The sequence below is a fragment of the Wickerhamomyces anomalus genome (assembly GCF_001661255.1).
Source record: "Wickerhamomyces anomalus NRRL Y-366-8 unplaced genomic scaffold WICANscaffold_8, whole genome shotgun sequence".
NCBI lineage: Eukaryota > Fungi > Ascomycota > Saccharomycetes > Phaffomycetales > Wickerhamomycetaceae > Hansenula > Hansenula anomala.
In genome coordinates, this window is record NW_017567117.1 from 84,329 (window position 1) to 101,892 (window position 17,564).

The window sequence follows — 17,564 nt, forward strand, 5'->3', positions numbered from 1 at the left end:
TCTTACAAGATATCAATTTCATTCCTCTCATTGTTCCTAGCATCTTTTTCTTATTACAAAACCCACAGCGAAGTCCTTTCAACTTGAAGTAACCATCACAGTACTTCAATAGAGACCCATTGCCAATGGTGTATTTGGCGGCAACTTTTGAAGCTCGATCTTTCTTAGCACAAGAGGTACAGAGCATGGAGATCTTATTTGGTACACTTCTCATGATGGCAAGCTGGTGGACATCCTTCACAGAACACTTTTCACAGCAGAATTCCAGCCCGGTAGGCTCATGTTTAACGCCACGATGTCTTTGATCACGGATATGCTTTTGCATCAAGTTGTCATCCAAAGAGACTTTACACGTTTGACAAACGAGCACCACCATCCTGAACTAATGTTTTGATTGAATTGGTGAGAAAAAAATCGTTAAACCTGCCATCTGGACGTCGTTTTATACCCATTGGCTCTATTTTCTCTGGCAACATTCCAGCTCATCTAGAACAGATCACTTTTTGGGAACAAGCGCGTTTTGTTTTGTTTTCTTTTCCTTATCAAAGAAAAGTCGTGCAAAGTGTCAAAACGAACATGTAACGTAAGCGAAACCAAAGGTTTGAAAGCAGACAAGGTAAAAATTCATAGGGAAGATTTGGTTTATGCTGTTGGATAGTGAAATAAGGTTGTTATCACAAGTATTGCCACTTTTCAGCTTTTCTTTTTGTATGTACACTTCTCTATTAACTATATACATCTAGATACATCTTCATGAAATGCCAGTTGCAGCACTAGAAGCAGTAGTATCACCACCATCATTCGTCCACTTCTCTTTCAGAAATTCATCAGTTTCAATTATCCTTCCCCGTGTCTCGAAGTGGCGAAGCATATCGTCCAAAAATGGATCAGAATCTTGTAAACATTTGTAGTTACCAACCATAATTAAAGAATATTGTGCCCTGGTTATACCAACATTTAGTCTTCTTTTACTTTTCAAGAACCCAGTTTCACCGTCATCATTTGAACGAACAGTTGAAAAAATAATGACAGGTTTTTCATGACCTTGGAACACATCAATCGATCCAATCATAATACCGTTAACAACTTTCATTGTTTCTTTTCTTTTTCTGACGAACCCTTCACTACTAGCAAAATCACCTAACGCTCTATCCCCTCTAGGATTAATCAATCTGTCCTTTCCCAATACATGGGCAATGTGGTCTTTCTGTGCAGCATATGGTGTCACAATACCGATTTCATTCAACTTCAATGATGTGCTGTACATCAATTTCTTAATAATTTCCACAATGAGTTTAGCCTCTCCACGGTTCAGAAATGATTTTCCATTTTTCATTTCTTTTAACTCTGGTATTACTTGATACTTTGACCAATAATCAACAAACACTAAAGGACCTGGTCCATTATCAAGAATACGATCATTAGCATCAACACCATCTTTTAACTTATTCTCATAAATTTTTTCAATAGAAAATGCTGAAATTGCTGGATGCATTCTATACTGTGTGTCCAACATTTGTATCCATTGTCCAAATGTTTCTTCACTTTGAATTATTTGGTCAAAAAGAGAGCTTTTTGTAGCATCACTGTTCCCAGCAAATGGTTGTAATTGATTCTCATCACCAACCAATACAACTTTTTTAATTTCTTCCCTTGCTAATGGTAAAATTGAATCAATTTCAGAAACTTGAGAACTTTCATCCATAATTATGCAATCTATATTAACTTTCTTCAATAGAGCACTAGCTGAAATATATGTTGTTGTTAAAATAACCTCTGCATTCAATACAACCTCCAGACTCTTCTTTGCTAATTTCCAATTTGATGAATCACCCATCAAATTATCTGCAAATTTTTCTGGATCTTGAACTCCTGAAAATCCAACACCAAGTTGATCTGGATTCTCTTCAATATATTGACTCAAGACAATATTGTGCAAGCAATAGGGACCAAACTCACTCTCTCTATCATAGCCATCCTTTTGAGCAGAAGATAGGATTCTTAATGGTGCGATTTTGTTAAGTTTAATCAGTTTGGCAAGAATATTATCAACTGCAACATTTGACCCTGCAACAACTAACACTCTTGGTTTTAAATCCTTCTTTTTGACCCCATTCTCTTTGACTGCCACGTTTGGTAACTCGTATCTCTCGAATAATTCATTAGATCTGGCCCTTTCAAGATAGTTTATAATGAACTGGAAAATGGTTTCAGTCTTACCAGTTCCTGGAGGTCCCCTAAGCACAGTCAACGGATTCGATAGTGCACTTTTAATAAACCGTTGTTGTGAATCATTTAAATTTTTGAAAGCTGGATCAACCAATAAAGGTTTCTCTTTTGGTGCTTCATCACTAGCTTCTTTAATTGCTAACGGTTTACTAAGAAACAAATTTTGGAATTTTGAATATGGAAGATCTCTTAAACGGAATATTGCAACATTAAGAGAGTTTGGGCAAGGAACAATACGAAATTTTGAACCTTGATAATTTTGCACCATTTCTTTGAAAGCTGAGCTTTCCTCCCATGGAAACAATGTAGCCTTGACCTCCAAAACATCATCACCAAAATCATAACTCTCGATCTTACAGCATCTAAATTCACCATCTGTTACTAAAAAGAAAGCTTGGTTAGTTGATTCGAAAGGACGTCCATTAAACCCTAAAGCTTTTTTAATTTGTCCATCAATAACAACATTCGTCGAGAATCTTCCTTCTTCTTCATTTTCAATCTTTGCATTAGAACCAATATGACCATCGAGCCCAATCTCATAATAAATACATTTACTGATAAAACGTTGATAATCCACCATTGTTTCAATATTTCCGTCCTCTTTTACTAAAAACTCGTTATTTGGTAATTCATCTTTAAAGTATGACTTTGGTGAATCATCTTCTTCTCTTTCGAAGTGCTCTCTTTCATAGTATTCACTCGATTCATCTGTTTGCATTCTTTTTTCCCCTTTTATATACGATATAAGATCTCTCACTTCACCGTCTGGGGTTTTTTTCTTTGGCATTATTCTCTTCTTTGATCTCTGTCTTGGAGGTTTAACTGGCTTGAATTCCAAAGATCTATCATATATTCCTGAAAGGGTTTTCTTTGGTTCATTTGGTGTATCTTTTTTTTCAATTATTGTCTTTATAACATTTGTAATTGGATCCGAATTTTTCAGTGCTAAATTCAGAGTTGGGAAGCGCCTTTTTCTTTTGGTAGCTCTCCAGGTAGGAGGTTCATTGGATGTTGAATAACAGCATCGACATGATTGCCTTCTCGCTAATACTCTTATTAAGTCGAGTCTAGTTGTGGGTACTCGAATCATGATACTCAAGATCTAATAGACTAAATGATTTAAACTTGTTAAATTAATTTTGCGCCAAAGAACTAGAAAATTTGTTTTTTAGATTCTCTTTGACCCGTTGCTTTTGACAGCTGGCCGTTTAATGAAAATATACCCCTTCAATGAATGATTGAGTGGGAGAGGTTACATTTTATGCTCTCATCCGTTCAAAACTCCTCCTTGCTTTCACTTATAAGTGATTCGAGCTTTCCATGTGTTTATTGACAGCTTGTCAGATTATTATACGCTCATTTTTAAAAGCATCACGTGACCTGCCTGGATCATTAATTAATAATGATGATTAAATCATGTACTCGATACATTATAATTATCCACTACTGATAATAGACTAAGTAGGCAGCAGCGATTCCCACCATGCTAAAATTAATTGATATTAATTATTTTGATTTTTTGAATAATTTGCTTTGCCCTCATTTGTTTTATGAAATAAAAATAACTAAGTCGATAAAATACTTTTATATACTAAAATTTACAAAACTTAAATCCCGAAATTAAATTTGAATTATCTTTCATATTAAAATTCAAAATCTTAGAATCATATGTATGTATTTTATTTATATCTGTGTCACACATAAATGTTATTCTATTTGCGTTTGAAATATTTGCTTTTGCGCCGGCCGCGCGCGGGCGTATTAGCGATAATCAAATTGATGAATTAATCAACACAATGTATTATAACCTGGTTAATATAATAGTGAATTTCATAAACCGATACAACTGGTCAAAAGAGAAAGTTATTACTCATGATTTGAAACAAATCAAGTGAGCTGAAGTGTAATTAATTTATGACCTGCAAGTGACGCATGTGACAACGATTCATTAATTAAAAGGACAGACTAGAATGATTAAATCAATTAATTTCTCATAAAATGTAAAATGTATGCATTAATGTATATTATCATATTGTTTTCAATTTCCTCTAATTTTGAAAACTTCATTATAATCATCATAAACAGCATGAACCATAATTTTATTATCTTGTTGTTTATAACATTTAAACAATATCCCACCAAGATTAAATTTCTTGATATTTGGTAATTGAACTAATATGTAATTAATGTGATGTTTTAATGAATGAATGATTAATTTGATTAATTTGTTGAAATCTTGTTTTGAAACAATTGTATTACTGATTTGATTTGGTGGGAATTTTTCCATATTTAAAGAATTTTGAATCTTGTTTAATTGTTTTAATGGAATTCTTGATTTTAATTCTCTAATCAAAAAATTATAAAAAATTCTATAACTATCTGGTGAATCATTTAATTTGTTATAATTTGAAACACAAGGACCTTTGTTATAATTCAAATTTGAATTAAATCTTCCCTTGAAATCTTTAAAAGCTGTTGTTTTGGAATAATTTTTGAAAATTAATCTTGCCTCACAACATTCAACACAATGACATGAATCCAAATAATTTAAATAATTTAAATTATCATCATTTGATAAATCTTCAATATTATTATAAACCAACCAATTATAAAAAAAATCAGGTATGATGAAATCTTGTAAATTTTTAAAACTTTTCAATAAAGATTGATACATTAATTTTCTAATTCTTAGGATATCATTATTAATTGGTAATTTCATTGAATCATTAGTTTCAAATGATGCAGTTTTTTCAAATAATGGAACAAATGGGAAATCATTTAAATTTATAAAGAAAAATTCCAAATTTTCACCACCAAATTTCTCTAAAAAGATTTTATTTGTCAAGATTTGATCCCATTGAATGTTTATATTTGAATTTGATGAAGGTGAATGATTTATAATTGATAATTTAGTCAAACTTGAAAATTTGGAATCTAAACCTAATGTTTCATACCAATCATTGAAAAATTTCATGATACAACAATTACATAAAACATTCTCATAACATTTAACTTTCAACTCCAACTCTTGAATTTTACTCATATCAATTATTGTATTTAACTTTGCTAATGATAATTCATTTGAATGGCCATTTTCTAAATCATATTTATGAACATTTGATATTGAAAGAGTTTTAATATTTGATAATTTTGTTGGTTTGAAAGTGTTGTTGGTATTTGTATAAATTGAATATAATTCTTCAACAAATGAATCAAAAGTTGTAGGAGTACTTAACTGTAATGACGTAAGATTTGATAAAACTCTCCATCCATTCAAATTTAGTTTAAAATTATCTTTAAAGTTGTGTTGATTTTCAATGAAGATTGATAATGATTTAGTAGAGCTTGGTAATTTATTAATATCATTCAAATCTAATAATTGGAAATTTTGTAAATTCAATAAATCTTTTCTAATGATTTCATCTAATGAATCAGCAGATGAAACATAATAATTGTATTTGTTATGATTATGTTTAATCAAATAATCTCTATTGTATTGGATTAATGAATCAAATTTTTTCAAATTGTTTAGATCCAAATTTTCCAAAACTTTCAAATTGTTATTTTTGGTTAAAAATAATTCATATAATGATTCAAAAATGTTGTCTGTTAATTGATCATAACTTGTATTATTTGAAGAAGTATCAATGATTATTTCATTAATAAGTTGAATGATGATTTCATTTGAATGTAAAGAAGCTAAAAATTTTGGATAATTTTTCACATCTAATAACGTGTAATTACTATCATAATTTTTGTGTTTATCAGTGATTTTATCCACAATGATGATTTTGGAATATAATCTTTTGTTGATGATTCTATTGAAAAATTTACAAGTTTGACTTAGATTGATTAAATCAGTTTGAGATTCAACACAATCTGCAATAAAGTCAATAACTTGGAAGGGTAAGTTTTCAAAATTGTTTTGGATCTGGGGTTCATCATCAACATCAACATCAGTAGCATCACCTAATTCAGATCTTTTTCTTTTCAATTTCGATTGTCTCAATTTTTGATTCAAAGTGAATTGTTTATTGAACAGATTCCAATCAATAGGTAATGATTTTGGAAGAGAAGTTGGGTGTGAAGATCTTGGGGTGGATGTCAAGTTTCTGAAAGCTGAGATGGAGGCATGATTTGGCAGAGCAGTGGATTGGTCATGAGGATCGAAATCTATGAAGTCCTTGTTGATGAATGAGTAGTTGAAGTTATTGTTGTTGTTGTTGTCATTATATAGTAAACTGTTATTATAAGGGCTATTTGAGCTTGAGTGATGGTGGTGAAGAGCACGAGGAGAGTGCAATGGAGGCACCAGTTCGCCCAGTTTCCAGCTGTTTGATAGCACGTTTGGACTCGACATTCTTTAGTTAAAGTGAAATGAACAGAATGGAAACTTGTCTTTGGCTGTTCGTTGCTCTTTATATTAGCCGCTGTCATACCCCATACTGAAATAAACTGGCACGTGACTGACGTAATTTGTATGACCAAAGTGAAAACTTTTTTTAGTGTGGATTCGAAAATAAACAAGAAACGAGGAAGAAAGAGAAGAATAATAGTGGAATGAATACTATAAAGATAATAGAATAATAGAGTAATAGAATAATGAATAATAGCTATAGCTATAGTAGAATAAAATATCTAATACCTTCTTCCTATTCTTTACTAGTTGTGGATCTCCCCCTGTCACTCGTCCCAATTCTAGACCAAAGTCACACCCCAGCCAAGTACAAGGCAAAACAAATGAGTGCTTTAAAAGACTGCCGTGTACAAAACACACCAAACTAACCGACCTGTTTATAGAATCCATGACTCACTCGCTTATTGTCATCTCAACATCTCAACGTAGTCCTATATCGAGATTCAAACCTACTTGGGCTTTTTGGCTCTACAGATCCCAAAAATGTGTCAAATCAAAGCCCATCTGGGTACACATGTGGAAATGACAGACGTTCTACAAATTCGATGTACATAGAACCTTCTATATTTTAATAAACACATCACAACTCAATCAACTGTTCCTCTTTTGGTTGTGCTGGTGGTTCACTCTGGCTTATTGGTGCTGTTGGCCCAGGTGGTGGTTTATTCATAGGAACGGATGGAAATGTAATATCTGTAACTTTTGGTTGGTTATATTGATATTGATTATTAGTCGGTTGTGCATATCCGTATGAAGCTTGTGGAGCACGGTATTGTTGAGGTTGTGAAGGCTGTGAAGGCTGTGAAGGCTGAGGTGGTTGTTGAAGTTGTAGTGGTTCTTGGGCATTATAAGTTGATTGTGACTCTCCAGTGAATTCTGGCTGAACAACATGTTGAGGTGTAGGTTCATAAAAATTTTGTTCTCCAACCTCTTGTGTAACGACTGGTGGTGGTGCTGTGAATTCATCCTCCTCTTCTTCCTCTTCTTCCTCATTTGGTTCTTCTTCTTTATATTCAACAGGAACTTGAGATGTAGTTTCTGAATAGGATGGATATTGACCCGGTCCGCTAGAATAGGCTGGTGGAGTTTCTTGGTATGGTTGTTGTGGTTGTTGTTGAGAATAACCACTATATTGAGGCTGTTGAGGTTGTTGAGGTGAAATTACTGGTGATTGAACATGTCCAATTGGCTGTTGTCTTTGTTGATATGGTGATTGAGGTTGCACAGAATTTCCACTAAATTGTGGGATTTGTGAAGGTGCTCTATAATAGGCTTCCGGTGAGGATGGTTCTTGGTATTGTTGTTGATAATTAGCTTGAGGTGGATATTGCTGATATGAAGAAGGTTGATATTGTGCTTGTTGTTGATACTGTCTTTGATAATTAGATTCCCGTTCAATTCTCTCATCCAATAATTTATTATATAACCTCATCACTGTATCAATCTTGGAATTCATATCCACTAATTTATCGTATTTATCTATAGATTCATTCAAATCACTAGATAGCTTGGGAGTTAATGGAACTGCTCTTCTATATGAATCATGTAATTCATTCATATCAGTTGTAGCTGATGGATTAGATTTATAATAGTCAACTTTTGATGCAAATTGTCTTATATCACTCTCTTCATTAGAACTAATGATATTCAAGTTTTGATTAACTGATGGTGCTTGAGGTGCAATATTTGATTGATATGATTGAGAATTAGATTGTGGTAATAAATTAGCATACGGGCTGTTATCAATTGGTTGTTGTTGTTGTTGTTGTTGATTGGCAAGTTTTTTATCTTCTAAATCTTTCAAACTTGCAGCAATGGCAGCCTTCATATCTTCATCATCATCACCTTCATTAACAGTTTGGGCTTTTGGTTGTTGAGTTGGTTGAGGAGGTGGAATAACTGGAATCGGCACTTGTGTATAACCTTGACTTTCTCTTAGACTTAATGCTAATGCCTTCTTCAAATCTTCATCATCATCACTATCATATTGAGCTCTTGCTCTTGAAACTTCCTTTTGATGTTTTGATCTTCTTGTTTTTTTACTCTTATGACCTTTACTGCTTTTTGATGACAATTCGTCAAAACATGTATCACAAACTCTAACAGGTTCAGTTATACCTAAATGTGGCAAAGGTAATGATTTTGATGAATGAGATTGACAAAAAACACCACCGCAATTTCTACAATGATGTTTTCTATTCAACATTGAAAATAAAGTGGAGCAAATCATACAAGCATCTGAATCTTCCCATTCTGGTGGGGCACTTGAATCAAATAAATTTGATGATATTTCAGATCCAATAGGTGGGAAATTATACCCATCTGATTTTAATTGTTCATAAGTTGAAACAACATATTTAAATTGGAAATTTTCTTTAAATGCTATAGCCCAATTTTGAATTAAATCCAATGATAAATCTCGAACATTCTCATTTGTTTTATCATCATGGATAATGGAAACTATTGAATCGATAAACTCTCTTGATGAAATCTCCACAATAAAATGATTACCACCATTTTTAACACATGTATCAATCAAATGTAAAGTTGATAATTGAGTATTTGGATTTTTCGTAGATGTTAATCTTTTCTTCAAACTTCTCATAGCATCTTTTGGTAAAACTTGTTTACTTCTAATCAAATCTGTTATTTCTAATGATGTTGCAAGATCTGTCTCCCCAAATGGGATTGATTCATCAGTCGCTCTTTCAATCTGAGCATCTATCGTCACGGTACTTGAGCCAAACCACGACATTTTGCAAATTAGAATTTATTAAATTGATAACTTCTTATTCTTTATTGAACTTGTTTCAACTCAGAGGCAAAACCTGTCCTATCAATCATTCTTCTCTCCTGTTTACAATCGAAACGCCTACTAAAGCCCAACATCCAAACACCACAATCTTAGTCATCATATCAGATGATAAATCACATGACTATCATTATCCCAATTAGGTAATCTTCCAGCTTTCATTACGTTTCCTGATTCGGCAAAACGTAAACACCGCATAATCAAAGATCACATTTTTGACAGAACAAGTTGAATTTTCAACCTGCTCTACATTTTTCTAAATAAACAATAAACAAATAAAGAGACAAAAGCTTGAAAGAAGTACAAAAAGATAGTTATTGATTATAGCAGAAGTGTACAGAACCATGACTACTGCTCTAAATCCTTCATTTACAACCAGTTTTTGGGTATGTTTATCATTATTTTGAGGCAATAGCAGTATGGGGTTTTTACTAACATTATTACCACTAGGGGAAAGATGATAGAGGTTCAGAAGTTGTTATCAACAGAATGCACCAAGGTGCTCAAACATGTGAAGAATTATTAGCTTTCCATAAAGAAAGAATCCAACTTGAAGAGGAATATTCTCGTCGTTTGAATGCAATTTCCAAAAAGACAAGAGGTACTTATGAAACTGGGTTTTTAAGAGAATCATTTGAAACTTTAAGAAATGAAACTGAGCAAATGTCAAGATCTCATTTAAATCAAGCTAGAAAATTACATTCTGAAGCGTTATTAAAAGTTGATGCATTCTTATCAAATTTTTTAGCCAAATGTAAACCATTAGAAACCTCTGTGGAAAATTTAAGAAAGAACAAAAATCAATTAGAAGTTCAAGTTTCAAGATTAAAAGAAAAATATGCAAATGAAGTTTCAAAATTAAATACTTATATTGCTCAAGAAAATTTGTTATTAGGTAAAGAATTGGAGAAAAATCATGATAGAACATTTAGACAACAACAAATAGTTTCAGAACTAAGATCTGAATATCATCATGCAACTCAAAAACTAGAAGAAACTCAAAAAGTTTGGATTAGTGAATGGAAGAATGCAAGTTCAAAATTACAAGATTTGGAAATGGAGAGAATTCAATTTATTGTTTCAAATCTTTGGGAATATACAAATACAGTATCAACATCATGTGTTACAGATGATGCTGCTTGTGAAAATGTTAGAGCTTCTTTGGAGCAATGTGATCCCCAAAAGGAAATTTCAACTTTTGTTAAAAAGTTTAAAACAGGTTCAGAGATTTATTCTTCACCAAAATTTGTGGATTATTTGAATGGTGGTGATGAAAGAGATTCGAATCCAGTTATAATAGAGAAAGCTCAACTTTTCGATTCAAGATCAACTTCTGCAGCTTCACAACAACAACAACAAAAACAACCTGTTTCAAGATTGCATTCCCAAGTATCATCTAGTACATTTGATCATCATACCCAAGCTAAATCAACTCCTAAATTACAAAGAAGACCTCCACCTTCAGATGATGGACAAACTTCCATATCAAACCCTTCAAGTACAGGATTGCATAGAGAGGAAAGTGGATACTCAAATCCAACTTCAATTTCAAGTTTCACTGAAAGTGTTGATAATGAAGCAAGATTATCCAAAAATTGGAACTCACCACTACGTCGTCGTAGTAGAAATTCAGAATTTGGTGAAAGTTGGAATAGTGGTAGAAAGAATTCAAGTAGGAAATCATTTATATTGGAACAACAACCAACAAAACCCCAACAACAACCACAATATGTTGTACCACCTAATGAAGATCCATTAAGAGCCACTTTAGAAGATTTGAAAATTGGTGGTAATGGTGATATGAATAAATTCCGTGAATTGTTACAAAATAATGGACATCCTAATCAAATAACAAATACCAGATCAGAACCTAGAAAATCTAAGCCAACTATAATAGATTTAACAGAAACACCACCTTTACAACCAGATTTCTCAAGTTCAATGTCAAGTGATAGAACAAATGCCACCACTATAAGACCAAAATCAATGATTATGGATACCAATACTAATTTTATTGATGAAAAATCAATGAAACGTTCTTCATTCCATGCAGGTTTAAGATCTCAAAGTAAATCTTCAATAAACCTACAGGCAAAAGTTTCAAGTAATGGATTACCATTAGTGACAAGAGAAGGTAGAAGAGTTATAAAACATGCAAGAGCTATATTTGATTTCAAGGCTACAATTGAAGGAGAATTATCATTTAAAGAGAATGATCTATTGTTAGTTGTTCATATGCAAGATGATGGTTGGTGGGAATGTGAAAAATTGGATAATGGGAAAACTGGACTTGCTCCATATAATTATTTGGAGCGTGTATGATTTGATATTTTGTTTTGTTTTTCTGTGATGTTCGTTTTAGCTTGTATTAATTGTATTGTATCATGGTTATGATTTGTATTTTTTTTGTGTTTGGACAATTCTTGATATATTTAGTTTGTTTATTGTTTTATCAAAAAGAAAATTTTATGTTAAACCTTGTAGCTACATCAATAATTACTGTACAATAAATATATAATGAACAAAAAGAACAATGCCTAAACCTTTTAAATATAAAAACAATGATTAAATGAAAAAAAAAATCAACCAAAACTATAATACATTAACCACCACCTATGTCTCAATAAGTTCCTCTAATTCTTCTCGCCAATTGAATATCCTTCTGCATGATTGTGACCCTTTTAGCATGCAATGCCAACAAATTTGTATCTTCAAACAAACTAACCAAAAATGCTTCAGCAGCTTCTTGTAATGCTAATATTGCAACAGATTGCCATCTAATAGCTAATTCAGTCCCCACATATTGCATAGCAACTTCTCTCACGACTCTTGCAAAGGGTAATTTGGCAATTAACAAGTCTGTAGATTTCTGAAACCTTCTGATCTCTCTTAAAGCTTTTGTACCTGGTCTATATCTATGCTTCTTTCTTGTTGTAGGTATTGGATCTCCTGGTAAATTTCTGTATATACCTTCATCATTTCTTCTTCTCCGGCTGCTGTTAGGGGTCGATATTCTTGCCATTCTTATAGTATCAGCATGGGCACCAACACTTTATATCACTTGGGTTTTAATTGATTCCTATTATTAAAACTGGTATAACTTTTCAAAGGCTGGTCGCGAATAATGAAGCGCATTTGGCGGGTAAATGCGACGCCTAATTAGACTTCCTAATCGGGAAAGTAGCGCATAAATGGTGTTAAATGGGTGGAAATTGGTGGTTTAAAGGAGAGAAATGGTCTTTATAAATATCAAAATTACACTGACTAATTTATAGCTACAGAATACCTCTTTTAATGCCTGTTGTAACTAGTTCTAATCCTACCCATAGTTAAGAAGTCGGTACGCCCACACTTTCACGAATTTTTCTTCGAAATTTGAATCAAAAATGTGAAAATGAAAGAATCAAAACAAATCAGAAAAATAAACATCAACAACAAAGGAAACAAAAGTTTTGGAGAAGAGTATAGACGCAATGGCACCATTCCACGAAGAGCATTTCTTGGTGAGTATCTGAATAGAAAATGCTGGCCTGCAATTCCTAACAAAATCTAGATAATATCCCCAGGGTCAAAAATAACACTAGTCCAATTTGGTATACATGATAGTACTTATACACCTCCTGTTATAGAGGTTCCAACCAAAGTTTATAAACATCCAACAAAAGAGAACTTTTTTTTATCAAAAGGTGAAGAAACAGATGTGATATATCCAATAATTAAAGGTAAAATTGTTAATATTAATGCTTTTAATTTCTTCTTGAAGTTAATTTATAAATCAATTTTATCCAAAAACCCAAATATTAATAACATTCCATTCTTATTATTATCTAGTGCAGGGTGGTCTAGATTAGATATAGAATACATTACACAATACGTGTTTGAATCTATGGAATTGAATGCATTCACTGTTATACCTAGTTCATTAGCCACTGTTTATGCATATGGTGCACAACCAAATGGTGTTATTATTGATATTGGATTTGACAAGACAGAAATCACACCAGTTGTTGATTATGAAGTTGTTAATCATGCTAAGAAAACTTTGGATGTTGGTGGGAATGATATAAATAAACAATTATCAAAATTATTACCAAATTTAACATCAAGTCAAATTGAAAGTTTGAAAAAATCATCAATTTATGAAGTTTTAAATGATGAAGATAAACAAAATTCATTTTTCGGTAAAGATGGATTCCATCAAGATGAGGATGATAATGAATTTGACGTTGCAGCTATTGTTACTTCGGGTAGAACTAGAGAGATTTTAGAAGAACGTGAAAAAAAAGGTGAAAATTCAATACCAAATTCTCAATTAGAGAAGAATTCATTTATTGATCAAGATGATAATGAAATTACAATAGGGAAGGAAAGATTTAAAGGTTGTGAAAATTTAATTTCCACAATATCAACAAAAGTTCATGATTGTTTAACCAAGATTGTTGATTTATCAAAACGTCAAGAATGTTGGGACCATATTTTGATTGTTGGTAAAACAAGTAAGTTGAAAGGTTTTATAGATTCATTAAATGCTCAATTAATTGAAGATCATTTAATTGGTAAAGAATTACAAGAAAATCCAGCACAAGCTGCTTTCCAAACCACATCAACTTCATCAATTGTTTATAATCAAATTCCAAACTCAATTAAATTTGGTAAAATGCCTGAATATTTCCCTGAATGGAAAAAAGCTGGATATGCAGATGGGTTTTTCCTTGGAGGTCAAATTGTTTCAAAACAAATATTTGGTACAAATAATGAACATTTCTTTGTTACAAGACAAAGTTATAATGATAAAGGTCCTTTGGCCATTTGGGAAACTTCATTTTAAACTAGAATTTTTAGAAAATGTATTAGTACTACGGGTTAATGAAAGTTATTATTCTATTAAACATTATTAATTAATCTATAGTATTCTATCTAAAAACGAGAGTGATTATTTCTTTTCCAATTCCGCATCATGGTCATAATTTTCTTCAACTTCATTACCAGAACTAGTTGAACGTGCACTTGTATCAGCAGGGCTTCCAATTTTAGCTTCTTCATCATCATCTTTTATTTCATCAATATGATCCAATTTCTCCCATTTTTTGAAAAAATTGACTAAAACTTGAGCAGTTATAACTTGTTCAGATTGATACAACACTAAAGCAACTAATAATCTACCTAAATATTCAAAATTATCACCATATTGAGATGAAATTAATGAAACACCTAAAGCTGCAGTTTTAGCAGCACCACAAAACATGACTGTGATGGTATCTCTTCTATTGTAATAAAAAGGTCTGAAAATTTTATAACTCCATGTATAAAGTTTAGTAGATTCTTGATTTGGTTCATGATTGAAAATTTTCAATATGAAATAAGGTCTAGCCATTAAAAAGCAAATCAACGTAAAGAATAAATAAATCCCAATGTTGAAGAAAACCAAAAAAATAATTGAAGCTTTTGGAACCGAGGTGAATGCATCTTGATAAAAAGCTGTTGAAAATGAACTAAACATGATTAAAATCAAACAAAAACTACTAACTTTATTTAATTTAGTAATTTTCAAAAACCATTTAACTTGTTTAGGGAAAACATTTTGCAAGACTTGTCCAACAAATAATGGAATGAAAACTGATAATCCCAATTGTTTCATAACTTCTCTGTATAAATCACTAACCGAGGTATCAGAAGCTGGATTACCAAATGACCAAGAAGGATCCGAGGTATACATTTGTAATAAAGCTGGCGAGATGAAAGCACCTATGACATTCCCAATGAAAACTTCACAAAGACATAAAAGTGCATTACCATTTGCCTGGGTAGTCATCACAACATTTGAAGAAACAGTAGTTGGACAAGTACAAGTGACAATTAAACCAACCAATACCCATTTATCAATATGTTCATCATTAGCAGCTTTAATTGCCGTGGCAAAACCAAACATGATTGCAGAAGTTATTAAGAATGAAATGATTATGATTGTAGTATGAGCTCTCCAATGACCCATATTTTTCATTAAATCTTTTGAACTCATTGATAATCCAGATTGTAAAAAAATTATAGCCACAGCACCATAACCAATAGAATATTCACCTCTTATTAAACCTCCATGTCTTGCAAAATTTGGAGCGAATCTTGCAATGACTATAAATATAGCTAAAGTTATGAAAAACCATTGTTTTATACAGAAATTTTTAAACCATATCAAGAATTTGATAATTTTACTCTTTCCATGAGTTAAATCCAACGTCTCATTAGACATGCTTGTGTAAGTGTTTAGACAACTATAATTAAACTTGACAGGTGGGACGTTATCTATTGTCTTGGACGGCTGAAGATCATAAGGAGGGGACTTTGCAAAGTGTATTTATACCTTTTCACTATTCAATTTTAGTTCATCATATTCGTGATCATGGAAAAAGAAAGAGAACGGATGCCGGACCGGTGAGGTGCACATCTACCGGACCGTGCTTCCGGCCCAGCCGGCCGCGGGTGGCTGAAGACCGGGTGACAGAATGATGATTATGTAATATAGACTACTTATTTATTTTGAATTCTCATGATGCCCTTTGCAAAGTTCTTCATCAAAGTAAAGTATGGTGGGCTTTATCAGCTTGTCGAATGTATGCGCATGGTGTCATGTAGGAAGCATTTATGTTTCTATTTTGGCATGTCAAGATCATTCGTTTATAAATGATTTTGTTAATCAACGGGGAGTATTGGGCAAATGAACATAGTTGATAAATGGTTCAATGTTCTATAGCAAGTCTTGTGATTGACTTGAACACTTTTTCAATGTTTCCAACTATGTTTTATATTTTAGCTGTTTCGAATGAAATGCCAATGAGTATCACAAATGAATCGCATGAATGTGATTAAAGTTTGTGTCTCTTGGGTATTGAATGACAATATTTTTCCCATCTATAGCCCAATGTAATTCAATGTAGTCGTCAAAACGATCACGTCTAGATTACACCCATAAGAACGTTAACTTAGTAATTAGATCAGCATTAAAGCAATTTCTACAATAAATAAATTGATTGAATCAAATCATGAATCCTGTAATTATCATTACAAAATCGGGTGGTATTCAAAACACTTCATGAGGCTCAAACGTATGGAAACATTCAAGACGCTCAATGAATGTTTGCACTACTAGCTGTGCAGTTGATTGATTATAGGTTGTCATGCCATAAGCAATTATATTCATATTCAAACTATGACCAACACACATTCTCATCTTGGACACATCGGAACCCTTAAACAGAGTTTCAGCGTATCAGTAGTATATATCAGTATAAGCTTTAGAAATCAAAATTAGAGCATGTACAAAGCATCTGGAATCGGCAAATTACACAAATATATTCTTCTCAGCGAATCGGTCTCTCGAGTTATTCAATTCTTAGCCATTGAATTCATCAGAGTGATGAAATAATCTTTTTTGTTTTGAATTTTCGATCTGTAGTTTTGTTCGATTTCGCGAAGGAAAATATAATTTGATTCTGTCGGAGTCTTTCGTACTTGATAACTTTTGTAAGAAGTCACTATGTTCCATTGAAGCTTTCAATTCCATTTGTGGAGTGTGATTTCAATTACCGATTAAGTTCTATGTGATATTTATCATTTAAGTATCCTTCTGCAAGAAAAAGGTTTGATGTTCAACAGTATTTATTCTGTTGGTGTTTTTTATGGCAATCTATTTAAGATAGCTTCAACCGTCAGAACACTTTTCAACCGCTTTGTCGATAATTTGCATAATTGATTATGTTCAGTTAGTCAAAGACCAACGTTATCAAGACCAGCCTGATTTTCATTCCTTCATTTCAAGAGCTATTCGATTGATTGATTCATTAGAAAAAAAAACTAATGTTTTTATTCCACTCAGTTGTTTCTTGCTAGGAGGATAATCAGTCTGTGTAAAGTACGTTTCAGTTGTTCTTTAACTCATGAGTATCCCAAGTGTTTATAAACTAGGTCTCTTTGTTATTTGAATGAATTCTATTTTTTCCATCACCAAAACATTGAAATGTAGTTTCCTTTAATCATTAATCTACGTGTATAAAGATTCACTACTGTCTACACAATTGGATAACTCTACACTCGAAGACAAACCCAAACCTA

The 17,564-nt window shown here is 32.3% G+C and overlaps 7 protein-coding genes across 7 annotated transcripts; 2 read left to right on the top strand and 5 right to left on the bottom strand.

The window, feature by feature from the left end:
- Positions 1-751: 751 nt before the first annotated feature.
- On the bottom strand, positions 752-3,016 carry WICANDRAFT_65639 (uncharacterized protein; the record flags this gene model as incomplete). Its single annotated transcript, XM_019183956.1, has 1 exon — positions 752-3,016. The coding sequence occupies one exon, from the start codon at positions 3,014-3,016 to the stop codon at positions 752-754; it is 2,265 nt and encodes a 754-aa protein (XP_019035963.1).
- Positions 3,017-4,267: 1,251 nt separating this feature from the next.
- Positions 4,268-6,589, bottom strand: WICANDRAFT_65640 (uncharacterized protein; the record flags this gene model as incomplete). The annotated part of the gene is made up of 1 exon (XM_019183957.1): positions 4,268-6,589. One exon carries the CDS (start codon positions 6,587-6,589, stop codon positions 4,268-4,270), a length of 2,322 nt encoding a protein of 773 aa, XP_019035964.1.
- Positions 6,590-7,961: 1,372 nt separating this feature from the next.
- On the bottom strand, positions 7,962-9,401 carry VPS27 (ESCRT-0 subunit protein VPS27; the record flags this gene model as incomplete). The annotated part of the gene is made up of 1 exon (XM_019182502.1): positions 7,962-9,401. A coding segment is annotated over one exon (1,440 nt), but the record flags the coding sequence as incomplete, so codon positions are not given.
- Positions 9,402-9,802: 401 nt separating this feature from the next.
- On the top strand, positions 9,803-11,780 carry HOF1 (formin-binding protein HOF1; the record flags this gene model as incomplete). The annotated part of the gene is made up of 2 exons (XM_019185264.1): positions 9,803-9,844; positions 9,909-11,780. 2 exons carry the CDS (start codon positions 9,803-9,805, stop codon positions 11,778-11,780), a joined length of 1,914 nt encoding a protein of 637 aa, XP_019035966.1.
- A 298-nt stretch (positions 11,781-12,078) lies between these two features.
- Positions 12,079-12,480, bottom strand: WICANDRAFT_37034 (histone H3 family protein; the record flags this gene model as incomplete). Its single annotated transcript, XM_019182506.1, has 1 exon — positions 12,079-12,480. The coding sequence occupies one exon, from the start codon at positions 12,478-12,480 to the stop codon at positions 12,079-12,081; it is 402 nt and encodes a 133-aa protein (XP_019035967.1).
- A 451-nt stretch (positions 12,481-12,931) lies between these two features.
- On the top strand, positions 12,932-14,286 carry ARP9 (Arp9p; the record flags this gene model as incomplete). The annotated part of the gene is made up of 2 exons (XM_019186015.1): positions 12,932-12,961; positions 13,012-14,286. 2 exons carry the CDS (start codon positions 12,932-12,934, stop codon positions 14,284-14,286), a joined length of 1,305 nt encoding a protein of 434 aa, XP_019035968.1.
- A 105-nt stretch (positions 14,287-14,391) lies between these two features.
- Positions 14,392-15,705, bottom strand: RCH1 (Rch1p; the record flags this gene model as incomplete). Its single annotated transcript, XM_019182488.1, has 1 exon — positions 14,392-15,705. One exon carries the CDS (start codon positions 15,703-15,705, stop codon positions 14,392-14,394), a length of 1,314 nt encoding a protein of 437 aa, XP_019035969.1.
- Between the last annotated feature and the right edge of the window lie 1,859 nt (positions 15,706-17,564).